This window comes from Acomys minous (genome assembly GCF_964271855.1).
Source record: "Acomys minous genome assembly, chromosome: 3".
Classification (NCBI taxonomy): Eukaryota; Metazoa; Chordata; class Mammalia; order Rodentia; family Muridae; genus Acomys; species Acomys minous.
In genome coordinates, this window is record NC_140485.1 from 34,916,656 (window position 1) to 34,944,476 (window position 27,821).

The window sequence follows — 27,821 nt, forward strand, 5'->3', positions numbered from 1 at the left end:
TTGGGCTTCAGCCCAGGAAATTTTGATTCAGTAGTCTAGAGCATGCTCTCATAATCTTTTTTTTTTTTTTTAAATATAGTTGATTCAGGCAAACACTGCATACAGTTGCAACCAGAGATGTTGTGAAAATGGGTAAAGATAAGAGCCCAGGGAAGAAGGTAGACTATGGAACTTCACTGCTATATGAACAGCCTGCAAAACTACATGTGGTCTTTCGGAATTTAGCCAGATCTGAAACACATGTGCGGGCATTCCCCTAACCTTACTCCTATAGCCTCAGACGCCCTAGTCAGCCCAACTTCTCTAGGACTCCTATGGTTTGCTTTCAGAAGGTACACGCTGCTGCCGCACTCTCTTCTCCCATGATAAATCGCAATGGGATGTATGTAGCCTTAGATGTTTCAAAACCTGCTTTGTTTAGGGTTCGTAAACACTTCAGCCTCACTTCTAACCACCAACCAGAGGAATCGGAGAAAGAATGTTAATAGGAAAAAGGAGTTATGGACCTGTTTAGATGTAGTTCCTTGGGCCAGTCCCACTCAGTGTTGTCAGGATACCAGCAGTCCAAGTCCCATAGCCAACACCGAACAACACAGGGACCTGTAGAGGTGGCATGATCCAGCAGAAACGGCAAGGCTCCACTGCATCAGCACGAGTCCATGGAAGTGGCCAGAATCAGCCAGAGTACCACAAGAGGTTCCCTGGAACATTTCTTTCCGCAAAGCAAAGAGCAACAAAGACCAGCGAAGTCCAGCAAAGACCAGCGAAGTGTTGCATGGTGTAGAAATTCCTAAAAAGCCTCGTCCCAATGTCTGTGGTTCTTTTTATACTCATTCCCACCATCACAGGGCCCTCCCATGTGTCTGCTCCCAGCGAATTAACACATGCCCTCCCCTCCAGAAAAACATCACATGACCGCTCACAAAACAGCTTTCAACAAAACACTATGTGACACAACTGAGTCTTCAAAGAAACCAGAAACTTCCACTTCAGTGGGATACTCAGTCCTGCCTCAAAGGCTGAAAAGGGAAGAGGCATTTGCAATCTAGTTCACTCTCAAGGAATCTTAGGCTTGATACTTATTCCCAAGCAAGAGTGTTTAACAGATCTGGTAAAATATGCATTATCCCCACTCACATATCCAATTCTTTATTTTATTCAATATGGCTTTCTTCCATTGTTGCCATTGTACCAAGGGTAAGAAAGCTGAAATGCTTCCTATACCATATCCTTAAAGTTCCCCAGAAACCCAGGGTAGTAGTGTTCTATTAACTTCTCATGAACATTTTCTCACTGTTTTTAGTGAGGTGAGCATCAAGTGTAACAGGACACTAAAACTTACTTCTTTAGGATTTGAGAGAATCAGCCTTTCATTCTACAGGTGATTTCTATCCCTTTACATCAGTTTCTCCTATTTTTTTTAAAAATTAATCTGTTTTCCCTAGGCTATTAAAACATTAGAATTTTCAGAAGTTGAAAAGAAAAAACATTCTTTTTGGTGACTAATGTCATATTTAACTTACAGACTATGAATCTCTTGAATATTAAGTACTACAGTTTCCAGGAATCTCCTTTATTTATGGGTCCCATAAATAAACAGGTCTAAATAGGAAAACATCTTCTGTAAACTATAATGAGACTGTCACCTCTACAAAGAAACACTATAAAGTTTATTTATGTAGTTACATCTGCATTCAACAATTTCACAACATCCAGAAATGGACTGGATTTTTAGGAATGACAGAAGAAACACCTTCACAATCATAAGACAGAGATTGCACCAGTTGAAACCCAGTTCTCTGTGCAGAAGTCTGTTTTATTCTTCACCTGTTATAAAACCACCATGTTTAAAATATAAATCCTCAGACATCCAGTAAATGAATGTCATGAGGGCTATTGTGTGAATCTAGAACATTCTGATTGTATTAGCTTACACTGCTCATTTGGGTCTTAGGATTCCAATTCCTTAGGGTTCCCTTAGGTGGCATGGATCTTGGCATCATTTTGGGCATTTACATTTTCCATCACATGCAGGCATGGTGGCACAGTTCTAAACCAGACTCAAGAACTTCTAGCTGCTGATAAGGTCTTGTTACAATCTCTTCAAACTCCAGCTGGTGTCAGGTTAGTTCAGCCCAGTGCTCAATTTCCTCTGCTCTATATTTTCTTTAAAAGCAATGGATTATACCATCATGACAAAGAACATGTTCAAATTTACATGGTGCTACCATGGGTGAATGGACCTAACACTTAGCAGAGACAGAAGATGCCAAAGCTTGGAGGACTGCAATCTTTCCATTGGATTCATAGGCATGGGTCAGAGGAAAGGTCATTTTCCTGTTGCTTTCCGGTCGATGGGGAACCAAGGAGCACAGGGGGGTGCTCTTTGATTCACAGCAATCATAGCAATGCAAACTCTGCTAGAAGACTCTAATCCAGAACCACAGTGTTTAGCCCTCCAGGGAGTTTCAGCTAAAATGTAGAGACCAGATCAGGCAGAGGACAGTGGGAACTTCTGTGTGGTTGTGTGGTTGCGTGGTTGTCACCAAAAAGAAAATGAGGACAACTCTGCACTTCTGATGGCTCCATTCAACAACTGTTTGTCATCTGTGTGCTGACCTGGTGACCACGGAGGCAGTAAAAGAGAAATGGCCCTTTCCCCCACACAGATCTCACAAACAGGTGAAGGAAATGCATGAAAGTTAGACAAATTGGCGAACTGGGCAATATGGAAGCTTGGTAAGAGCTAGGAAGGGCTTTAAGCAGAAGAGGGGTATAGGTCAGCACTGATTCTAGAAGTTTGCTCAAGGGTGGATGAGACAGCATGGTGGGAATGGGCAGGACAGCAGAGAAATCACGGCAGCCACCTGGATGTGCAGTGATCTTGACTTGGACTCAGGGGCATTCTGCAGTCAAATCTGTGAACTGCCGCTAGCAACCAAGGTTTGGGTGAACTCCAACAGTGTTCCCTTGATGATGGGATGGAATGGAAGCCAGAGTGAAGCTAATGAGACTTGCGACACCTTAGTTCTGATTCAGCTTGGCCAGTGTTAGACACACAGGGACTCAAAAATGAAGGAAGATGTATGTCTCTGTGCAGTTGGGCTGCTTTGCTCCAGTGCAGTGGGAGACTGAGAGCGTCAGGCAAACACTAAACATGGGCCAAGAGTGAGTGACTATCGTTTTGTTGACTCTTCATCCTCAAATTCCTTGTTATATCTGGGCAACTTAATGTCCATATTTAATACTCATGCCGGAAATGACAAGCCTTGCTTTGAAACTTGTCTTCATAATGACAAGATTCTTGTCCTTAGATTGGCGCCATGGAATTGGCATGGCAATAACTGCTATAGAATAGCGAAGGCTTGGGTACCACTTGGAGAAGCTGCCACTCTCTGAAGTACATATTCCTATTTAAAAGTGCTTAAGCTCCCCTCTCTCCCCCCCCCTCTTCTCTTTAATTCTCTCATTATATTTATCTCCTCCCTCCCTTTCTCCTTCCTTCTTTCCTTGCTTCCTTCCTTCCCAAGAAGACTGGAAGCCTAACAAGAATCTCAGGCTAGGTTTCTCTAGAATGCTAAGAAACAACTCTGAGCATTTCTTGAAGGAAAATACTGTCTACACTGTCTAAAAACATGATAAGTTGCTCTGGTCAGCAATGTAGCTGCTGCGTGAATCACTGGGATTGGTCTTCAGCAAGATTTTGGTCCTTCACGGTGCCTTCATGACAACCGTTTACACTTGATAGTCTAGGAGCACTGCGTGGTCCAGCCACTTCTCTCTTATAGGAGAGAGATGAAGGAATGTTGCCTCAAACAGGGGTGGGTGCCCAAAATCCTGCAGTCTCCTTGCTGCTCAGGATGATGTTCTGATCAGAGTCACCAGGACTTTCTCACTGCACCTGGCAGACACATGGGAGACCATGTGAAGTCAGTGTCTGGGGACACAAAGTCATGCTGCCCACTTCAAAGCATGTCCATTTTATTTTGTCTCTCTTGTCATGTAGACAAGCAAGACAGGGTATAGAAGCAAACATTCCAGTTGAGATTACCTCGCCCTGCTGGAAGTGCTTGCCCCTCCAGGAGTTCTTTCAACATCAGGGCCAATAGGCTGGATGCTCATTTCTGAGGTTTTTCTTGCATTCTGGATGTAAATATGAAGGAATTTCTCTGATGATTGTTTTTTTTCCCCTTGTCTGGTTCTTTCAATAGATGCTATGTTTCTCCAGAGAGTGTGTCCCAAATGCTTTATGGCTATGAAGCTCTTTGCAAACATTAATAGACAAATGGTTAGTTTATATAAAGCACACATGCATTGCTCTGACATAAGCAGTGAGGAGACCATAGTTTACTTTTTTTTTTCTTTTAAAGAGGGATGAGAAATCATATTCCAGATGATCCATTTTTTAATCCAGGAAGCAAAGGAGTAGAAAAGATTTCAATTTAGGGGCCAGCAAGATCGTTCAGTAGGTAAAGGTGCTTGCTGCACAAGTCCGTAAATATGAGTTCAAGTCACAAGAACTCACATAGAGATGGAAGGAGAAAATCAACTCCACAAGACTGTCCTCCGACCTCCACATGTGCACTGGGGCACACATGCCCCCACACACTCAACATTTTCTCACACACAATAACAATAAATAAAATTTAAAATGTTTAATCCTTGACCTTTGTTTGCCAAATGTAATGTGGCATTTAAGTCCAGGTTTATCTGTAGAAGGAAATCAGGCCTAGGATTTACTCTTCCATTTTTATTCTTACTCTGTCGCTTTTGAGCAAGCACCAAAACACCGAACTTATTTATAATCTCCTAATTTAAAACAGACCTGTGCTAACTCAGAACCAGAAAGACGAATGTTCTCTCATGTGTGGGTCCTAGCTTCAGAAATCCAGATTCTGCGTTTATTTGGAATAACTTTAGAAGGCAGGAAACTAGAGAGCAGCCACTAGAAGGTGGACGAGAAAAATTTCAGGGGCGAGTGGATAGCAGACTATAGATAGTGTGAAGGAAGAAAGGGGGATGGAAGGACAGGTTTAAAAGTGTGGCAGACAATGGGAGGGTAGAGCAGAAGTGAGGCGAAGGGAGGGATAGCTAACACCGAGGAAACATACAGTTTTAAAAGCTTTTCAAGGGAGTTGGAGAGATGGCTCAGTGGTATAGGGCACTGGCTGCTCTTCCAGAGGACCTGGGTTCAATTCCCAGCACCCACATGGCAGCTCACAACTGTCTGTAATTCCAAGATCTGACACCCTCATACAGATACAAGCAGGCAAAGCATCAATGCACATTAAAAAATAAATAAATTTAAAAAGAAGCTTTTCAAAATATAATAAAAGGAGCTTTAGAAGAATGTGGCTCAGAGGCTAAGAGTGCTTGACACTCTCCTTGAAGAACTGAGTTTGCGTACCAGCACCCACACTTGGTAACTTACAATCACCGGTAACTTCAGCTCCAAAGGGATCCAATGTTCTCTTCTGGCCTCTGTGGGCACCTACACCTATGTGGAATACACACACACACACACAATAAATAAATAAATAAAGAACTTTAAAAATATTTTTATTTTTTAATTTTAAAAATTATATTTCTTTTTTACATATACATTTATATTATTACACATAAATAAGATAAACTATATACCACAAGAATAACCACAAAACAATCAGGAATTATATAAATGTTACATTCATAGTGTTTTGGCTATTTGTATTTGGCAAACTTGAAGAAAACATCTTTCCTATCTTGGTGAGTCTAAAGTTCTGAATGAAAATCAAAATCGATCATATCTCATCATTATAAACTTAAAACATCAATCTAGACCTAAAAACATCTTAACCCCTAAACAACTAAGCTTAATTGTAAAACAAAACTATCTGGTCTTCAACCCCATGAGAGACTTTAGAAGGAATAAAATTAATTATCTGAGTAAACAGGAAGTACAGGTCAGCAGCTTCCAAAATGGAAAAAAAATGACAGAGACAGTTTGCTGCTTGAACAGCCATCCAAAACTCTCTATAACTTTGGAGCATCATCTTCAGCCTTCTATCCCAATATATGACAGACATATTTGTGAGGCAGGAACTATTGAGGACTTGCTTAGCCTGTCTTGGCAGAGTTTGGGCATCGACTCTGCCTGCATCCAAGCTTGCCCATTTTTAGGCAGAATTCTGTCAGTGGCCAAAATGAGGACATTTTGCTCAGTGGTTTATTTGCCACATCTGAAGCCATCTCCATAAGGAGGTTATTTGATGCTCATCATCTTCTTTGAGGTAGGCTGGGTGTTGCTAGCACTTAACATGTCTTATTGTTAATGAATCTTTAAAATAGTAAAAACATTTAAAAATGTTATATGCTGTAGGTCTCTGAGGTTTTTGAAGACCTTATCTAACTATTTTACCCTATCTAATCTATCTATCTACCTACCTACCTACCTACCTATCTATCTATCTATCTAATCATATCTATCTGATAAACCTAGGATGTGTATTCTTATAAATAGAGTAGTAATTGACATGACCATGATTTAATCAACTAACAATCAACTTGTATAACTTACTTATCCTAAATAGCCTGCAATATTACTTTCAAAGTATTGGCGGTAAATCTTGTATTCTACTTGATTTGTATGGGTACAGTACCTCATATTATAGGGGGAATATATATTCTTTTCAATCCCTATCTCCAAAGCTAAGAATGACAGATAAAGGAAAGGAGAGACATACCTGAGTCCAACCTCATTTTCTCTCTGAATAAGACCAATAGTAACTTACAGCCAACTCCCAATGAAAATAAACATCCATAGCCCAAGAAAGCAACCAAAAACCTATCCAACTCCCCTTAAGGGAAATGGGGCATCATTCCCTTAAGTTTCTTCTGGCTGATTTGGGTCAGATAATACCTTTGTAGGGGCCCAAATAAAATTGAGAGAAAAAGTTAAACAAGCTAGGTATAGCATTTGTGGTTCAGTTTCTAAATGTTGAGAAATTCCAGGGTTAATTGAAGTCCTGTGTGGGACAGTCTGAAATTCTGGACCAATTGGGATCAGAAGCTTTCTTCAAAGTTGTCCTGTTCTGATGAGGAACAGCAACTGAAGCACTTAGTGTTGGAGTTTTGCATACACACACACACACACACACACACACACACACACACACACACACACACTAGAGGAAGGACCTGAAGTTAGGAAGGAGATAGGGCATTAAGGAGAGCTGGGAAGAGATAATATTAGATAGATATGATCAAAATATGCTGTGTAAATATGGCAGAGAAAGGCCTAGTGTTGTGGTGTGCACCATTCATTTCAGCACAAGGAAGGCAGAGGCAGAGGCAGGCAGATTTCTATGAGTTTGAACCTAGTGTGGCCTACAGAATTCCAGGCCAGCATGGAGTGACATATTGAAACCCTGTCTCAGATGGGAAGAAAGGAAGAGGAGGAGGAGGAGAATAAGAAATAGGAAGAATTTAAGGAATAAATAAATTAAAAAAAAAAATAAGTTGACTGGAGGTGTCCTAGACACGAAGCTAATTCACCTCCCAGAAACTGTAGGTTATTAAACATCCAAGTGCCAAGTGTGGACTATTTCTGTAAGAGTTGTTGGTCAGGTTGGTCCCAGAGGTCTCAAAACAACACAGACCATTGCTATTGCTCTTGGCAGCCCACCAGTACTCAATGGCAAAACCATCCAATTAAGCTACCACATACTTTTGTCAAAGAACATGAAGAAATCAAGCTTGCCCTTACCTGGCAGCTGCCCCAGTGCTGACTAACTTATACAGGGCCAGAAGGTGCTGTGCACGCTGCTGGAGGGAAAGGTCATGAACAATCTTACCTAGATGTCAACTCTTCAAGCTACAGTCACCAGCCTGGCTAGATGCTTCCACTGGTGCAACAGTGGCATGGCAGTTAGTGGAGTAATCAACAGCTTTCTGACTGGATTTCAGGCCTGCTCTGTAAGAAAGAGCTCATACCTGGTATTATAGCGTTATCCAAGATTCTGTGGCTAGGGAGGTCATGGCTGTAGAGGAAAAAAAAATGTACTATTATTTTGCTAAGTGGGCATGGTATTAAAGTGACCTCTCAATATTTATCTCTATATCCATAAGTAGTTCAGCTCTCAGCCCTCATCAGAGAAGCCTTTTTTTTTCAATGAACAATTAATACAGAAACTTCTTGAGTTGGCCAAGTACCAAAAATAAATAACCATGGAGCGCTTGGGTTTAAATAGAACATCTATGTAATCCTCCCTGCCAAGGCTTAGGAAACCATGTAGAATAAGTGAATGAAAAAAAAAATACTAAGAGCTAGAGATTGGGATTGACTGCCTTAAAATGATGCCATTTGGATATAATGCAACCAACGCATTCATGAACTCACTGTTACTATGGTTACATGTGTAAGACCTGCATGAGGCTGAGTCGGTCAGCATTTTACCACAGAAGGGAGAATGGTTCATGTGACCCCCCTCTTCTTGAAGTCACCATTAGCCTAAAGCAGTCCTGAGGGAGGGGTATCACATGCTTCAGTGATGCGGCAAGTGATATACCACACATACTCCAGTGTGCAGCCTGCCCAGCTAGGCCACCTTATGTGAACTCATTAGATTACATGCACACAGGGCATGGAAGGAGGAGGATGATTTTTTTTTCCCCCTGAAGAATAGAGGTTTCAGGCTGGAGAGATGGCTCAGCGGTTAAGAGCTCTGACTGCTTTTCCAGACAACCTGGGTTCAACCCACATGGAGGCTCACAATTGTCTGTAATTCCAAGTTCTGACAACCTCACACAGACATACATGTAGACAAAACAGTGATGCTCATAAAATAAAAATAACTTAATTTTAAAAAACCCCAAAACTAAAAACAAATAAACAAAAAAGAATAGAGGTTTCAGCAGGTGGAGGACAGGGGAGTGAAACATGGTTGTAAGTGGTAAAAATGACCCAAATTCAATACCTATATGTAGGCAACTTTCAAATAATGAGGAATAAATATATTAGACAGGTAGCATGGCACACTCCTGTAATCCCAGCACTCAGGGAAGCAGAGGCAAGCAGCTCTCTGTGAGTTCGAGGCCAACCTGGTCTACAAAGCAGGTCCAGGACAGTCAAAGCCACACAGAGAAATTGTGTCTTGAAAAACAAAAACAAAATGAAACAAAAAGAATAAATATATTTTTAAAAACAGACTTCTGTAGTCATAGTGGAACAAACAAAAAACCCAGCAAGACAGAGCATATCTGAATTCCCAGTGACTATGTGTTCATAAGTAAAATCCTATGTACTCAAACTTATTACTCATAATATGATCATATTTTACATGACTCAGTTTCCTGACAATACTGACTATTGAATTATTTAAGTTCCCTTGCATTAGCGGTCCCTTTAAAAATTTTTCTGTTGTGTATATTAACTGCATAATCCCAGCAGTTCCCTTGTGACTTTTGTTTTGAGACAGAGTTCCACTCTGAAGTCCAGCTTGGCTTGAAACTCACTAGCACACGCAAGCTTCAAATTCATGACAATCTTTCTGCCTCAGCCTCTCAAGTGCAAGGGTTACAGGAAGAAGTACCATGACTGGCCAATGACTGGGGCATTTTCACACACAAATATGATGCTCTTTGGTCATATGCACTAGCGGTGGCTTTCTGTAGAAGTCACAATGTTTACATGCCAGTTAATGTTATGTCCCAATTCACAGTATACCATACTGAAACTAAATGAAGGAACAGAGGCAGCTGTGAGCTCTTCTCCTGCCTCATGTATCTCTGGGTCCTCGATAACAAACTTCTGTGGGTGCCTGTTTATTGATCTTCTTAGAAAGAACAAATACAGTAAAATTCAAAAGGTTATGTAAATTAAGTTAGAACGTAAATCTAAAACCCAACATTTGACACCTAGTAAGCTTCTGCTAAAAAGCTAAAACACACACACACACACACACACAGACAAAAGTGAGAGTCTCTAAGCAAAATCTTCCTACAAATGCCTTTTAGGTCTTTCCCAAACATGGAAAACAGCCCCTGTCAGCACCTTAGGGGTAGCCATTCTATAAATGAATGGGTAAAATAAGACAAAAGACCTTTACAAACCAGTAGCCAATCAGGATGTACCCTTCTCACATTACTTCCAAGTACTATGGAAGTGGCTTCACGAAGTAGAATCTACCATTTAGTCCTCAGGCACCTCAGATTTGACAGTTTCACTTGGACCTGAGCCTGGTGGCTCATACCTGTAGTCCCAGCACTTGGGAGATAAATAGCAGGATTGCTTCAAGGGTACGGCTAGGCTGGCCTACATTCTGAGGTCCTGTCTAAATTCTCCCTCCCTCTTTGATGGCCTTGAGTCATTTCCCCCTTGCTAAAAGCAAATTTTCCTTGTAGTTAGGCTTAAAGGGTTCTAAAGAATCTCTACTCTGCTGCATCCATCCAGATTGCATAATGGTTGGTGACAACTGGCTGTGAGCTGTGAAAGTGCTGATAAAAAGTAAAACACGCGCCTACCTACATAAATATTTACAAACATCCTGGCCTCTAAGCTGAAGAAGCTAAGGCCTCTGCTGCTGTGTCCTCGGTGGGGACATTCCCAGCATTTGGCCTGGCTGACAGTACTACTTAGTGGAAATATGCCCAGCCTCCTCAGCCCACAAGAACTCACCGAATCCCAGGTATGTGTTAGACGTCATATGTTGTGGCATGTAATCAAAGCAAGCAAAATGGAAAAGGTCCTGCTGCTCTCATGAAGTTTACATTTTAGAAAATACTTGGGGGACAGGGAATGATGGATGAGGAAGAAGAAAAATGATGTAATGACTGGGAGATGAAATGGGGTGTGGAGAAAGCCCTTAGCATCAATGCTCCAAAAACTGTCATTTTAAGGAGGGTAATTTCACCTCTTTGCATTTTTAGTTGGCATGGTTTGTATGAGTCTGGGGGTGTAATTAAAGCTTTGATTTTAGATGAGAGGGAGTTAATGAGTTTATAAAATAAACTCCCTTTTCTCTGGAGGAAATTGTTCTCACACTGGCTCCAAGCACCCTGTTGGTGGGATCCAGTGGACTGCGCTCATTGCGTAAGAACACTGTAGGCTTCTGACTCATAACTCTCCTTAAGGCCCATTGACTAGGATAGATCTTGAAGCCCACTAAATGTTTCTACTCTGTAAACAAATATGAGCTTTGGAAGAGAGAGAGAGAGAGAGAGAGAGAGAGAGAGAGAGAGAGAGAGAGAATAAGGAGGTCATGTATAGAACTTAACATTTGCACAAACATCATTCAGTTACCCTAATATTAACAGAAGCTTCCATCAAATATATATATATTTGAACTTCCTAACAGTACCTATTAGGTGTTCAATATGTTTCCCCTAACACTTGATAAAAAGTATGCATGCTGGTTCATGGCTTGGTTTTATTTTCTTTCTAGCCAAGTGCTTATATCACAAAAGTTTCATAGGCGTTTTGGTTCTTTTCACTGTAAGCTACACAGGCATCTTCACATTTCTCTCTTGACATATATTTTGCAAAGTCTTCACTTGACCTGACTGTTGTCTTCAGATCTTACAGACTGGTTGATTTTTGCACGGACCGCAACTTCAACATGCAAACCCGATGGCTCCTTAAAGAGGCGATTTTCAGGCTAAGAGAAGAAATGAATGTGTTCTCTCATCAGTGGGAAAATATTTATACCATTGCTGTGTTTCATTCTACCCATCAAGCTGTTCGTAATGACTGCAGAATGTGTCAGCAGGTTTTCCCTTAAGTGGGTTTTTTGTCTGAAGCTGTTGGGAAGACATTTCCTTTGGCTAACATTATTTTCCCCTCATTTATTCATTTCCGATGTGCTACAGAAAAACCCTTGCTGCCTATTGATAGCTCTTTCGTTCTTTAAGGCCTTTTACAGATGGAAACGTTGCATGACTATTGAGGGTCTTGAGTTTTATTCTTCCTTCCATACACTCAGCTGAAGCAGATGGGCGTCTGAGGTGAAGGAGCTGGTGCAGGGCAAGGAGAGGAGGGCATCTTGTTGGTTACAGGCTTTTGCCAGCTCCTGGGGAGAATGCTTGTGTTAACAGCAGCCCAAGGGTCACCGCCCTCTAAGTTGGGGGCCTCGGGCAGCGCTGCTAAGGCTCCTCCATTGCTTGACTAGAGGGTCCAGCAGTACTGTTCTCCCCAATGATAAGGAACCACCTAGCTTGACGCGATCCGCTAGTTGTTTCTCTGCCCAGCTCAGACAGTGCTCCTGAAGGTGGAAGCTCAGTTGGCTAGAGGAGAAGCCCAGACCTGGGACTGGAGAGAAATGAGGGGCTGGGAGCCTGGGTCGGGGGATTTCCTCCCGAGCTCCCCTCTCCAACAGGAGCGGAAAATGTGATTTGCTGTGCATTCCAGGCGCGGTTCCCTGGGGTGACCTCTCCCACCCAGCCGGGCGGGGTGGGGGGTGGGAGTAGACAAAGAGGCGAGGCGGGCGGAGAGGGGACCCCGCAGGGAAGCAGGAGGGGTGCAGTGGGCGGGGGCACTACCGGGAAAGGGGGCGGATTGCGGGTCCCGTGGCGGCGACGGCGCCTGACCAATGGAGAGACGCGGGCCCCCAGGCGCTTGGCCGCCGGCATTTAAACCGGAGACCAGGAGATGCCTGACACTCGCGCCCTTCGCGGACCTGAAGACCCAGAGGACCGTGGTAGCGTCGCTCTTCGTCACTTTCCTCCCGCGCCGAGCCCGAGTGGCTCGAGCAGCGGTCGCACGCAGTGTCACGCGTCCACAGCGAAGGACCTGAAGACCCACGGTATTGACAGGTGAGCGCGGTAGCACTCGTGTGTGTGTGTGTGTGTGTGTGTGTGTGTGTGTGTGTGTGTGTGTGTGTGTGTGTGTGTGTCTTGGTACTCAGGCTTGGCAAGCAGTCCCTAGGGTCCATACCACCCCAAGTCCCCAAGTCTTTCTCAGTGCGATGGAGCCCTTTGACGCACTATAGTCCTGAGGTTCCCTGGAGTCCGCCTTGAAGATCGAGTCTGGTCCTTCCTGTTGTCTTGGAGATAGTTGCTGTGACCTCGGGGCACTGGGTCTACGGGGAAATGTAGGGAGAGGAGTTGTCAAGAGTGCACCATTTCCACTTTTGAGAGCCTTGCAAACACCGTCCTGATGCTTAAAGCCCGCGGGTGTCGCCTGCCGGGACAGCGCACAGTTGCCTCGTTCTGAGCGATGGAGCATGTGAGCAGAAGCCGACCTCGATGCAAGTTGCAACCAGAGACAGCCGCGAGGGTTGGGCGCGGGGCTGGGACTAGGGCGTTTCTTGGAGCAGCGGTCCCAGCGCGGTGAGTGGTAACTGCTGAGGACATAAGAATTGGTGGCATGTGTTTGTTTGCGGGTGTGATAGATGTGATAGAGACAGAATTCTCGTGGCTCAACAACCGCGAAGAATCCGGGCTAGAGTGCTTTGCTGCCGGCGGTGCTCCTGGGGCAGGCGCTACACAGTTGCGTGCTAACTGTTGCTCAGGCAGGCGTTTGGCTTTCCGTTCTGAGCCTCTCCGGGTTCCACGCTCTCATCCTCCTTACTGCAGACGTGCAGGCGCCGGGCAGCCACTACTGGCTGGTTCCCACTTCCGCGGATGTCGGCCCACAGGCACCCGTCTCGCCTCGCTGCGCCTCGCTAGGGACTCTACTCTAGCGCGCTCATCGCCTCTGCTCTTAGCCGGCTGCCTAGCCTATTCCAGTGAGCCCTCTCTATCTCGTAGTGGAAGTCTAGAGTGGATGGGGAAGTCGATGTGCCCGGTCATCTCCCTGGTTCTAGTTATCTGCAGAATTCTAGTTTGGGAAGAACAGACTCTGTACAGCTCTGGACTGGCGATTCCCCCTCTGGAGTTCTTCAGTTTAGTGTTTTCCTATGGCCAGGGCCTTTGACCAAGAACCAAGAGCAAGACTGGTGAGGATGCGAGATGACCCAGACTTTTCTCTGAGCACTCCCCCCCGCCCTCCCGCGGGCGAGCCTAAAGTGGCTCGCTGGTGAAGCTCTGTAGCCATCTTCCCCTCCTCAATCGAATCCAAACCCCTACTCTTTGATGGAGAAATATAGCCTAGAAGTGAGGGGTTAAAAATCTCCTCTTAACTGTTAGAGGGCAGAATGACGACCATCAGTAGGTAATCGGATCTCTTGGTGGAAAGAGCAAACCCAAGCGGTGCGCACGTCTGTCTGTTTATGTTCCCCTGAGATGGTGCCAGGATAGGAACTGATTAAAACAATCTATTGTGTTCAATGGGTCACCAGGGCTTTAAGCTGTCCCAGAGACTCCAGAGTGGTGGTTTCCTTCTGACTGGTCTTACAAGTTAAATAAATAGCACAGAAGAGGTTAAGATAACCCCATCCCAGGGTGAGGAGTCTTCTTTCACCCCAGGGCTGCCCTCCCCCCCTTTTTTTCTTTTTGGGACAAGGCAGGCTGCACAGGGGGACTTGGGAGTACAGACTTTTCAAAGCAAAGAGGGAAAAAGATCTTAAGAAAACAAGAACCTCCTTCACCACCTCTCCAGCCAAGTCTACAGATGTGGGTGCTTCTAATACTCTCATCAGACACACTGCACCCTTGGATTTGTTAAAAGTTACCGATTATTTAAGACTTCTCTGAGTGTGTGTGTGTGTGTGTGTGTGTGTGTGTGTGTGTGTGTGTGTGTGTGTGTTTAACCCCCAGGTCATTGTAGGAATTAGAGTCTTTTGTAAACGTTGTAATTTCACAGCTTTCTTATTTTCTTTAAAGTTCACTTTGAATGAAATGTTTTGGTAACCCACAATCTGTAGGAAATCCAGGTTGGCTAATGTGGTTTTCACACCAGCGCTTACACAGGGAAGAACAGAAACACACTAAGTCCTCACATCTCTCAATGTCCACCTCTTGGGCTTCTAAATTTAAGCTGTTGGTGACCTCAGTCTTAATGGTTCAGTATACAAAGTGATGGAATTAAAAAAAAAAACCCACGGTCCTAGAGTTCTTCCCAAGAACTGCTTGCTAGCAGCAAAACTTTGGAGTACAATCCAGAATGCAAAGCCAAAGATATGCAGGAAAACTCAAGCCTTTTCTGTAAAGGGGAGAAGAAGAAGGCAGTTAGGAGCGGTGACTGCATCCTTAACTGAGAAGCACTGACCAGGCAAGTGCCACCAGCCCATCTGCAAAGAATTTTCTTTAGTTTTAACATATGTTCGTAGAAATGCAAAGTCCAACAGGAATTCTTGTGACAGGAGAAGCCTTTTTCTTTGCATGCAAACATGAAGATACAAAATAGATAATTATTAGATTTACAATATTCTTCAAAATTTACTGCAATAAAAAGTAAAGCCACATGTTCCTTGTTAAATATACTGTGCTGGACGCCATTGGCAGAGTGACTGAGGACATGTTAGAATTAGCTAGAACTGGGCTCGGACCCTGGCTATCCACCTTATAAACTATGTGACCTTGGACAAATTCCTGATTAGTAACAGGAAAACATTATGGTATACCTCGTATTTTATTGTGACAAAACTTGGACAGTATTTAGTATAATGCCTGACATAGTAAGGGCTAAAAAAATAAGAAGTATTTAAAAAAAAAAACAAACCAGTGGTTGTGCTGGGCACAAGAGAGCAGAGGGAGACTCTGAATTTAGTCTGGAATCCCACATGCAACATATAACTTGGCCATCACTCAGTAGTGCTGTTTGGTGAGCATTTGATATTTATGCTTTCTAATTCATTTCCTGTTGATACAAACTATTGTATACAATTACTAACTTCACTTAAAAAATCATCCAGGGAACTACGAATATATTTAGCCACCAGGTGTCTCCTCCTTGCCTCGTGTAGTGTTTGCTGGGCTCCAGCCTGACTTAGCCCAATTTGGCAGATTATTCTGCAGAGATCCTGCAATGTGCAGGGAATAAATTTTATGACATGTGCCAATCATGAGTTGTTCTTATCTCCTTGATGTAACTTGTCTGAGAAATAAATCAACCTTTATCCTTATTAAGGAATTCACTAGTTAATTTCTAAAAGTTCATTCTAAAATTTACAATTAAGGACCTAACTAAAATAAACTTTCATTCTTCTTAAATATTAAGGCTCAAGGGAAAAAGAAATGGATTCTTTTAAAATCTGGCCGGCCTATAAAGCATTTGCAGAAAGTTCCATTGTGTTTTATGCCAGGAGAATGAGCTGATGTCATTCTTGTTGCCTGTCATTCTAAAGGTCGTTCAGCAGGAACAATGACGCAGTTCAGGTACACACATCTGGAGTTCACTGTACTTCCTACTCAAAACTCCATTTAACTCACAGAATGAGCAGGTTGCTTGGCTAATGTAAGAGACACATTGAGAAGTGTGTTGAAAGATTTCTAAATACATCAAGAATATTGGAAACAAGTCGTACATACTTTTTGGATTTCCAAATCTCCAGACTCCAGAGAGTATTCTTAGTGCTTTTGTGACATTTTCGACAATATTACCAGGGCAGAGGTGATTACTATGGCTTTCCTTGCTTGTAGGTGTTTATTCTTGAACAACAATGGAATTGGGGGCAAGTAGGAAGCAGCGAAGACCTGTTTTGAGGTTCTGTCCTTTGAGACAAGTGATTGGAGGAGGGCAGTGGTGAAAGGAGAAAGAGACGAGGGTGACATAAAGCTTGCTGGCAAAGAGTGGCAGAGAAAGCTGGCCTCAGAATATTAGCAGAAATGCACTCAGGGCACGTTAAGGTGGGGTTTGAATGAAGAACAATACGATCTGTAAAGGAGAACCAAGGGAGATGCTCACTGCATGTGATGATGCATTCTGAGTTCATGGGATGCATCTGAATGCAATGATGTGAATAGGATATTTTCAAAATGGAAACTACTATGGAATTAATGATTGGACATGGGTGGGGAGTCGTGAGGATCCAAATCTGGACCAATATTTAGATTGATTTTTGAGTCATGTAGCACACTGCTAGGGGTTGATGTGGAAAGAATTGTCCTCAAGAAAATGTCATCTTCTTTATTTGCTACATGCCAATGACACACAGAAATTACTAAGCATTTGGTGGAAACATAGTTGCAATTTCAAGAGGAAAACCCCCTAATTCCTTGGTTGAGTAATCAACACTAGCTGGTAGGGGCCTTGATGAATGGGCAGGGTGATAGGCAGAGGTGGCTTCAGCCTTGCCTGTGCTGCTCCCCGTACTCTTCCTCAAGTGGACCATCAGAAGCACACTGCGCATTCTACTCAGGCCAGAGCAGTGACATGGTTTCCCTTTGTTGATGTTCTTGGATGGTTTCTTTGTTTCTCTGAAACACACTGTAAAGTTTAAGAACCTAAAAGCCTCACAATAAATCAATAAAGATTAAGCGTTTTAAAATGAAAAAAAAAACACATGCCTTTTTTTTACAAAGAATTTTTAACAAATCTTAGTTTGAATTTTTTCTTTTTCTTTTCTTTTTTTCTTTTTTCTCTTTTACTTTTCTTTATTGAAAAGCCAGCCAGATGTAGACTCTTTTGGTTTATGAGGTACACACTCTTGCATAAGAACAGATTTTTTTTTTCCCAAATTAAAACCCAAACCATAGTCAACTAAGTGTGAAAATATTGCTTTATCACTGGGTTAAAATAAAACTCATAGTATCCTGCATAGGACCAAATAAGAACTTGAGAATACTTGGAGCTTTCTTAGAAAAAGAAAGATAAGTGTTACAGAGCTGTCTAGGCTAGAAAAAAAAACTACACTGCTGAAGGTCAGGAGGCAAAAGCACTGCAGGGAGCTGGCACCTTGACACCAGTGATGAAAAGGACAGAAACTGTATCAGATGTATGTGGTATAAAACCAGCCACTTAAGTGTTCAGGAGCACCTCCTTTGTGTCAGACACAAAGGATCAGATGATGAATTAGCCCTCATCAACCCTCAGGGTAGATATCTGTGCAGTAACAGATGCAAATAAGCCAGGAAAGAAAAGTTCAACAAGCAAGGGGTCCTGAGTTGGTCTGAAAAAATTAATTGCAGCTTTGTGAACGGACATTTGTAGAATAGTAATGCCCTATGTCATAAACTGCGGCGTGCAGTCAGCACACATGCACAATCAGCCTCAGCTTGGCCTTTGTGGTTGTGGACACTGAAAGGGTGAACTGGCCTGGAGGTTCTGCTTTAGTAGATGTGCAGGAAGATTCTCAAACTAGGTCTAGGGGTTGTCTATGTAATAGTCCTTGGAAATTAGCAGTGAATGTGTTTTCTTTTAGCTCTTCACTTTTATTTTAGTTTCTGGCCCTCAATTGGGAGCCATCAGAAATTTATGAAAATGTTTCAGAGTCACATTATATTTGGTGGGATACAGAATGGTCATGGGTCAAGTTACCCCTGCCTGGCCTCTGGAGAAAATCTGTACAATTTTATAACTGGACTATTTTCATGAGTGGTGCTTTATAAGACAAAACAAAGCTATTATTATTATTATTATTATTATTATTATTATTATTATTATTTGCTGAGGTGGTCAGCATGACTCTATTTAAAGAACAGAGATGTAACATAAGATGACAAAAGCCAGGGAACCTATAGTTGGCACAGGAGTTAAATGTCACATTATCAACCCCAAACTTGAACCTGCTCCAAAGTATTAAGTTAATGTTGGAAAATGATGCCATTTAAGAATATTTTTAATGCGACATCCAATTATCTTGGTTTGACACTAGCCTTAGGGTTGAATGGCCCTCACTTGGCAGAGGTTGTTCCTTAAAGAAGATACATCTTATGCTGCTTTTGTCTCTTAAAGATAATTGGTCTAGATAATGATACCAACTTGCCTGGTTTCTTGAAGACTAAGGTTCTATGAAATAAGGCTATGTTAATATGCACTTAGTGGTTGCCACATGCAGTGCTGGTATTCAGTGGAGAGAAAATGGATGCTTCACAGCTGTGTTCTTGTGAAGCAAACCATAGCATGGGGCGCAGGAGACCTCAGGGCACCACCATGACTGGAAGAAAGGCTATGAATCTGAAACTGTTATCCTTGAAAAGAAAATCCTTCAGTGTTTTAGTAACTCCTGGTGTGCCTCATGCCAACACGTGTTACAGGCGTTGATCTGGGTGGGAAGGCTGACTGACTGACTGTATCAGGGTCTACCCGTTCCCCAGATGACTGTGTCAAGGGAGACTGCTATAGGAGAGTCTTGACAGCCTGCTGCCTCTCTTTACCTTCTCCTCCTGTTGACTCTGCCCTTTCTGAACAACCTTGTCTCTGGAAGAGGCCTCTTTTTGTTTTCTTTACTCCATTCACGTTTCTCCATCTATGTTTCTTTCCCTACCCCCTCCAAGTTTTGCTCTATCTATCTATCTATCTATCTATCTATCTATCTATCCATCTAATAAATGGTGAATGCCCTTGCCATATATGATTCATATCAAGGTCCAAACTTGCTGGCAATTCACTGTCATCAATGCTTATGATGTTTATGAATGTAAATATTCATGTACTCATTCTGTTGTGCCTGTTTTTCTACCTTTATTTTATTCATTAATTAGTTTTTACAGATTTTAGGGCAGGTGTGGTGGTGCACGCTTTAATCCCAGCACTTGGGAGGCGGAGGCAGGTAGATCTCTGTGAATTCAAGGCCAGCCTGATCTACACAGTGAGTCCAGAACAGCCATGGCTATATAGTGAGATCCTGATTCAAAAACAAACATTTTTACATGTTTTAGATATAATTATCTACATACAAAATACACATGTGATATGAAAACAGAAGAAGAACTATTTGGGGAAAGGAAAGACACAGGAAAACAGTGGCAGGGGGGAGGTAAGGATAAACAAGGCATGGTGACGGCTATATCTGAAAATTCATAATGAAACTCATTTTGTACACCAACTTAAAAAGTAAAGTCAAAGGAATTAAAGGCCTATCTGGTCAATTAATCAGACAGAAAAACTCTATGCATACATATAGGTGCATATATGAGTGACATATTTCAACACCCCCCCAAAAAAATAGAAAAGTGGGAGCTGGAGAGATGGCTTTAGCAGTTAGGAACACTATATTTTCCAGAGTACTTGGGTTCAGTTTCCAGCACTCACATTGGGTCACTAACAACTGCCTATAACTCCAGCTCTAGGGATTCAGAGGTCTTCTTTTGCCCTCCTCAGGGATATAAATATGCAGGAGAGAGAGAGAGAGAGAGAGAGAGAGAGAGAGAGAGAGAGAGAGAGAGAGAGAGAGAGAGAGAGAGGACATAGCATAGTGATCCCAAACATCCTTTTAGTCTTCTGTCCAACATCCTTCCTCTTAGGTTGCTCTTCTGTTGCAAGCTGCCTGGTCTCTTTCCAATGCCTGAAGAGCGAAAAGTCTCATGTTGTCAAATTCAAGAATAAATACAGTTAAGTGAACATTAAAAAAAAAAAAGTCACATGCAATTGTGTCAGGAGCCAGTAAAGAATTCTTGTGGGAGCTGGTGAGGTGAAGAGACAGGTCCTGACTGAGTTTAAAGCTTGGCAAATCCACTGGGTGACCTGTGTTGAATAACTCAGTTTGATGGCCGAGAGCGTAATGGGAATAATCATATTTAATAGCTAGTGATCCTGTAAGAAGTCAGTGCAACTGAAGTGTGTAGTGAGTACAATATAAGATGTTAGGTGCAATTATTAATTTTTATTAAATAACTTTCTCATCGTCTCTGTTTCCCCCTCTCTGTGTCCCCTTGTCTAGAATGAACCGCACCGCTTACACTGTGGGAGCTTTGCTTCTCCTCTTGGGGACCCTACTGCCGGCTGCTGAAGGGAAAAAGAAAGGGTCCCAAGGAGCCATCCCGCCTCCAGACAAGGCTCAGCATAATGACTCGGAGCAGACCCAGTCCCCACCACAGCCTGGCACCAGGACCCGGGGCAGGGGTCAAGGGCGGGGCACCGCCATGCCAGGCGAGGAGGTGCTGGAGTCCAGCCAAGAGGCCCTGCATGTGACAGAGCGCAAGTACCTGAAGCGTGATTGGTGCAAAACTCAGCCCCTGAAGCAAACCATCCACGAGGAGGGCTGCAACAGCCGCACCATCATCAACCGCTTCTGCTACGGCCAGTGCAACTCCTTCTACATCCCCCGGCACATCAGGAAGGAGGAAGGCTCCTTTCAGTCTTGCTCCTTTTGCAAACCCAAGAAGTTCACCACCATGATGGTCACACTCAATTGTCCTGAGCTACAGCCACCCACTAAGAAGAAAAGGGTCACTCGCGTGAAGCAGTGTCGTTGCATATCCATCGACTTGGATTAAAGCAAAGCGGGCACGTCCAGCCTGTCATAGCCTTGCCGAGAGCTACACCTAAACCACTCGATTCCTACTTGGCTTAAACCTAGAGGCCAGGAGAACCAGCAGTTGCTTCCTGGCAGGAGGCTGCTTATGCATAGTGTACGCGCATGAGTGTGCATGGGTGCCTGTGGATGCTTCCAAACACCAGCGGAAACAGCCTCTGCTAGAAGGCACTTCCTGTTACTCTGCTTCAAATGGTCGGAAATGCCCTCACCGCTGGACCAGAACACCCACAGGGGCGGGGCTGTAGTTGACTTTGCCTTTGTATTCCATGCGCCCTCCTGGGCGCTAGGATTTCACTTGAGAATGAATACTAACGGAAGAGGTAGCTCTGAGGGCCGCATTAGACTTGGAACTGTTCAGAGCTTGCTCTTCCACAACCCATCCCTTTCTTTGCTTCCCTGACATCTCAGTCTTAGGCCATGTTCCTAAATTAATTCACTTGACCAAGGGTGTAAACTTCTTCCATCTTGTGAAGAACCTCCAGAATGTGAGGAGACATGTGTTGGAGGACAAACAGGACAGAGGGTTGACTCAGGAACGTTGAGGCTGAGGACCAGTCTGGGCCAGTGAAATTCAGTAGCGAGATGTTCAGAGTTTACAAGTTGTTCTCTAGAAACACTGTGAGCTTTGCATCAGCGAAAAGGTTTTCCTGATATTAAAAAGAATTCAGATGCACAGAGGATAAACATAAAAAAAAATGAAATAATTCTCTGTGAGCTACTGAAACTACCTGTAACCCAAAGTCAAGACTGAAGTATTGACCATTCCTGTTTTAAGAACCAAGCGAGTGAAAAACAACAACAAATATGGCCTCCTACTTTACTTTGCCTCTCAGGAGGACAACTGAGAGCCTTGTGCGTTGGGATAAGAAAAGACAAGCGCCTCCTCCTAAGCTTAGTTTTTCTGGATTGACGTTGCTTTTCCATCATTCCTGTGCTCCAGAGATGCACAAGCTTGTGATAAAACTCCCGCCTTTGCTGATGCCTGCCAATAAGGAACAGTCTAAGATGAGAGAGCTACCCACTCCTTTTGAATGAGACATGCATGCATAGGGGCTTTTTTGCTTGGCACTTGTTGGGGGAGAGAGAGAGAGAGAGAGAGAGAGAGAGAGAGAGAGAGAGAGAGAGAGAGAGAGAGAGAGAGAGAGACTGCACCTGCTAGGTAGTGCTAGAGGAGAGGTTAAGGGCCTTAACTGCCTCTTCTTCATTTGCTCTCAGAGGGTCTATAAAAAGTTCCATTAGGAAACCAGAGCACTAGGGTATATTAACAGGCTGCCTACTCCCAGTGGATCTATCGACCATTGTAATCATTATGTTGACTATAGATGTTGTCCTCTGAAAACACCTGGGCCCCAAATGCCCACTTAGCATTCATGTGAGGGCCAAAGAGAAAGGTGGGTGGGTCTTGGTACATTTAGGATTAGCTAAGCAATATTTCTTCAGACTGAGAGTCTAGCTATAAACACCCTAAATTCCATCTTTGTCTTTCCCTCTCAGAGTCACTAGTCAAATTACATGTCATTTGGAAGGCAGACATTCACTGCCCATTAAAGACGCCACAGTCAAAAAAAAAAACCATTGGAAGTAAAGAAATGTTTTATTTTGGTCTAGCCCACTCTCACGTGACATCTAACTAGGGACCACGCTGTAAGGCAAAAGCTGTCTTGAATTCCCAAAACAGCGGCTCTGAAAGTCACTACTGGTGATTGCACAGCGGATGACTCTGTGCAAGCAGAATCTTGTATTTCATCTGTACTGTGTGCTCCTTCCCTGAATCTATGGGTCTTCCACATCCGCTGCCAATAAGTCCCAGGATGGATTTGATTAAGCCCACAGATGGAAGGGCAGAGCTCTGAGGGCAGTGAAAAATAAAGGGGGAAGAAGCTAAGCCACACTAGACAGGAAAATGACACTCCGTACTAAGAAACACTGAGTGTCTTGTTTTAGTCCTGCCGCAGACATGTAGTATTGTTAAAACATGGGAGGCTGGCAGCCTCACTTACCTTCCAAGAGCTCGCGCCATAGTCTATCATGTAACTTGGATTTGGATCCTGTCAAGAGGATTGCCTCGCCACAATTAGCTTCTTGGGAGCTCTCAGCAGCACAAGTACCTTAAAAGCACATCACTGGCCAAAGAGCAGGAGATCTGCTTTCCTTGCTGTGCCTAGACCATCAGAAATATAGGTCCTCTGTCACTTACTGAAGATGCCCTGTCTGTTGCTGATTTTGGACTCACCAGTGATGTAATGATGCGTATTTTCTCCAATATTGTAGTAGGATGGTTCTATGGCAAGATAGTTGTGATCTCGATCTTACCTATTAAAATAATGCCAGATTCCAAATATGAGTTTTATGGTGTTCACTTCATGCTTGACACCGAAAGAGGAAAACCACACACCTTCTAAGTCTGAGTGCTTCTTTGCAACTGTACTTTTTCAAAGTTGTAGGTGAAAAATCTGGAGGAAAGGATAATTTCCACCGTGTGGAATGTGAATAAGCAAAAAGTTATTTAATGTAATTATGAATTCAAGCCCTTTGTTACTGTGATTTCAAGCATGGGTTTCCCCCCACCCCCACTCTATTTTATATGATGGCCTCTGAGTTGGACAAAGAAGAAATGGCCATTGTATGTTGTTAGAGACTTCTGTCAGGATAGAGGGAAATACAATCTTGCCACATATGAAGAGATGTAACCAAAGCAAGGATGAGCTCTTATTTTTAAAAATTGAATGTTTCTTGAAGGTCGACACTTCTGAAGCAATACTGGGAAAGACTTTAAATGTTATTTCGAGAGATGTATGATGCGCCCATACAAGCAGAGAGCAGGGAATGATGGCTAGTTCACTGACACATGCAAACAGAATATTCCTAAACAAGAAGTCTGAGCTGAAAGAGTGAAGGAGATTCTATTGATTTATCATTCCTCAAGATATTTACTCATTTTAAAACAACAAACAATTATATAGGCTATGATGGAACTACATTATTATGGATAAGGGTGAAATGGGATTTAATGGTCTCATAAAAGCTAATTTGGCCTCAAGTTTTATAAATCTGTAAGTAGACTTTTATTTTCACCCTAATAACATTCTATATAACCTTTGCCAAAAAAAGCGATCAATTAATTAAACCTCTTCTTTTTGTGTATGTGTGCTTGACTTTTGGTGGTGGTCTTTCAGCAGGGGTGGGGCAGGGAGGATGAAACAAAGTTCTAAGGTCTCTCTTGTTTTAGAGAGGAATCCACTAGTTACACTCAGGTATTTCTATTCCTCTTTGGTGTCAGTAGTGACCTTTCAGGCTCAGACAGTTGAAGACCAAGGAGACTGATCTGTGACCAGGTCACCAACAGTCTCCCCAAGAACAGCTAGAAGGAAAAGTTGGCAGGTATGACAGAGATGGGCAGTTATGCAGAACAGACAAGATGGTAGCCTTATCAAGAAGGTTAAGGAGGAAAGAGGCAGAGAAAAGTTTGAGTTTAATGGAAGAACAAGTTGTAAAAAGGAAAGTGATCAGCAATCCCATGAGGATTAGAGGAGACAACCTTGTTTTGTTTTTTTTGGGAGGGGTATTTTAAAATGTGCTGGATATTATTCCATGGGAACATAGGGAGAGTTAGTTCTCTGAGCCATGCAAGTTCCTAAGAGTTCATCCCATCTGGACACACACTATTATTTGGCATTGGAAAGCTGATAGCAGTAGCCAAATGCCAGTAGTCATGTGTGTAAAGTGCTACGTTACACACTGTGCAAACAGTTTAATTTGTATTGTTTCACAGTTCTCTGGGCAGCTCAATGCAGAAGGCACTGTTACCCACTTTGTGAGGAAGTCTTGCACTCAGTACTGCAACACCTGGGTCCTTAAAAATTGTAAGATTTTTCAGTAGAAGTGAACAGCCCAACCATTGATTATTGATTAAGGCCATACCGAGGTTGCCTGAATAAGGAGGTCAGGTTCAGAAGCACTGAATTGAAGCTTGCTTGCCACTCTCCTCTCCTATTTATAGATGGGTGTGTGTGTGTGCCAGGCTGGACAGGCAGGGTTCTTAGGAAGGTCACACTCAGGGGGTAGTACCTGAAGATGCCTTGAAGGGTATGAGTGGAGCACAACACAGAAGAACTCCATGGGCTCAAAACAACCTGGTCCACACACAAAAAATGCAAGCCATAAGGGAGACGCATAGAGGGACTAATTTCTGAGTTCAAGCCATTTTCTTGCTGCTGTTCCTTTTGCTACTAGGTTTATATGCATTTGTCACTGTACCTATATTCAACCGATGCTCTAAAGAAGTAGAGAAAAAATAAAAAATGACATATTGGGAACCCGGAACTGATGAGAGAGAGAGAGAGAGAGAGAGAGAGAGAGAGAGAGAGAGAGAGAGAGAGAGAGGAGAGAGAGAATAGATAGATAGATAGATAGATAGATAGATAGATAGATAGAATTATGAAAAATAGCCATATAGAAATTGTAAGGTTGGAAAACTAGTACCCAAAACAAAAAGTCACTAGAAGGGTTCAACTGTAGATTTGACCAGTTAGAAGATAAAACATGAGAGAGAAAGGTCAGGGAGGAGAGGTAGGAGAGAGAAGGAATGGAGAAGAGGAAGACAGTAAACTTTAATATGATATCCTAATTCTAACACTTGGGAGGCAGAGGTAGGTGGAGATCTGTGAGTTCAAGCCCAGCACGGTGTATAAAGTGAGTTTCAAACCAAACAGACATACATAGTGAGATCCTGTATCAAACAAACACACAAACAAAAACCCAGCCAAACAAGGAAGAAAAGAAACCCAGATATGAAACAGCAAACATAATTCTTGACCTTAAAAAAAACTTTTAAAAGTGCATTAAAAAATGCTATGAACAACTGTATGAAACCATACTATAAAACTGCAGCAAACAAAAAAATCTGATTATACTCTTTTGTCTTGTATAAGTTTTACTAAAAGTAGACTAACAGTTTAAGGAAGTTCAATTGCAGCGAATAGTAAACGACTAGGAACCCTCACGAGCATCATTTTGCCTAAAGCCAGTCTAATTATGGATTCCATTCTCTGATGACATGCTCTAAGCCTCACTCCTTCCTCTTTCTCTTCCAGTTCACATTTGGGCAAACTGACTAGGAAGCCAGGCTCCATCCATAACGTGGCAGTAATGACATGATCACGGCATGACAGACCCTGCCTCATGAGGATGCTCAAGTCTCTAATTACCATAAAAACCCAAGCAAGTCTTCTTTCCCTGCTCTCCCTAGCTGTGTTCAGCACAGAACAGGAGTTATCAATCTCTTGTCCTCTTTAGAGTTGTGTGTACCATCATCATATAAACAACTGAACCAAATTTTAGGCAGGAGTCCATATTGCCTATGCAAGTATCCATACACCCTTACATCCTCAAATTACCAACATTGCTGTAAGTAAAACTATAGCTATCATAAGCAAAGAGACTAAATAAACAAGATTTTTCTGCAAAGTAAAGCCCATGCAAATACCTCAGCAAATACCTAAGGAAGCGCTCACATATGTTCTTTACCAGTTTGTCCTTAAAAAATGGACGTGCTAAAGTCAAGAAGTGGCTCAGTGGGTAAAAGTGCTTGTTGGTGATCCTGACCACTGACGTGAGATCTCTGAGAGTAAGAGGTAGAAGGAGAGAACCAAGGCCTGAGAGTTGTCTTCTGACTTCTGCAGGAATGCCTTGGTCTACATGCATGTGCATGCACTCACAGAGACAAGCACCCCCCCACACACACACACACTGACACACACACACATACACACACATATACACAGACACACATACTGACACACACAAACAAATATAATTTTAAAATTAAAAATTAGAAGAGTCAACACTTCTACCTTATCCTATAAGATCAGTATTACATTGAAACCAACTTTAGATAAATACACCATAAAAAATAAAGGTACAGATTAATGTCCCTTATGAATATTGATGCAAAAATAATAACTAATTGGATTAATCTATATATGAAAATAATGTAAACATAATGGGACAGAAACCTCATGATCATGCAATAAAGCCGACAACTCATTTGACAGAATTTAACACCGTTCGTGATAAAAACCACTCAACACATTAGAAGGGAAAGGAATTTTCTCAACCTAAAATATGATATCAGAACAGCTGAGCGTGGGGGTGCACACCTGTAATACCAGCACTCAGGGAGGGAGAGGCAGGTGGATCGCTGGCCAGCTTGGTTTACAAAGACAGTTCCAGGACAGCCAAGCTACACAGAGAAACCCTGTCCCTAAAACCAAAAACTAAACAAACAAACAAATGTGGGAAAACCCCACACCAATATGTAGTAGCGAACAACTAAAAACTTCTTCCTTTAAGAGTGGTGGCTAACAGATTTTTCTGTTCAGCATTGTATCGTACTAGAGGGTCTATTTAGGACAGTTACACAATAAAAAGAAACAAGCCTGACAAAAAAGAAGTACCAATATTTCTCTTTTCACATGCACTGCCTCATAGCTAGAATCCCAAAGGGTGAACAAGGGAACACAGAGACAAGTTCAGCCAGGTTGCAGAATC

The 27,821-nt window shown here is 42.7% G+C and overlaps 1 protein-coding gene across 2 annotated transcripts; it reads left to right on the top strand.

The window, feature by feature from the left end:
* The first annotated feature begins 12,215 nt into the window (after positions 1-12,215).
* Positions 12,216-24,416, top strand: GREM1 (gremlin 1, DAN family BMP antagonist). Of its 2 annotated transcripts, none has more exons than XM_084774612.1 (2): positions 12,216-12,786; positions 20,676-24,416. In XM_084774612.1, exons 1-2 carry the CDS (start codon positions 12,623-12,625, stop codon positions 21,229-21,231), a joined length of 720 nt encoding a protein of 239 aa, XP_084630738.1. In that variant the 5' UTR covers positions 12,216-12,622; the 3' UTR covers positions 21,232-24,416. The 2 variants fall into 2 exon arrangements, with proteins under 2 accessions (XP_084630738.1, XP_084630739.1); XM_084774613.1 differs by lacking the exon at positions 12,216-12,786 and adding an exon at positions 12,919-13,302.
* The last annotated feature ends 3,405 nt before the right edge of the window (positions 24,417-27,821 follow it).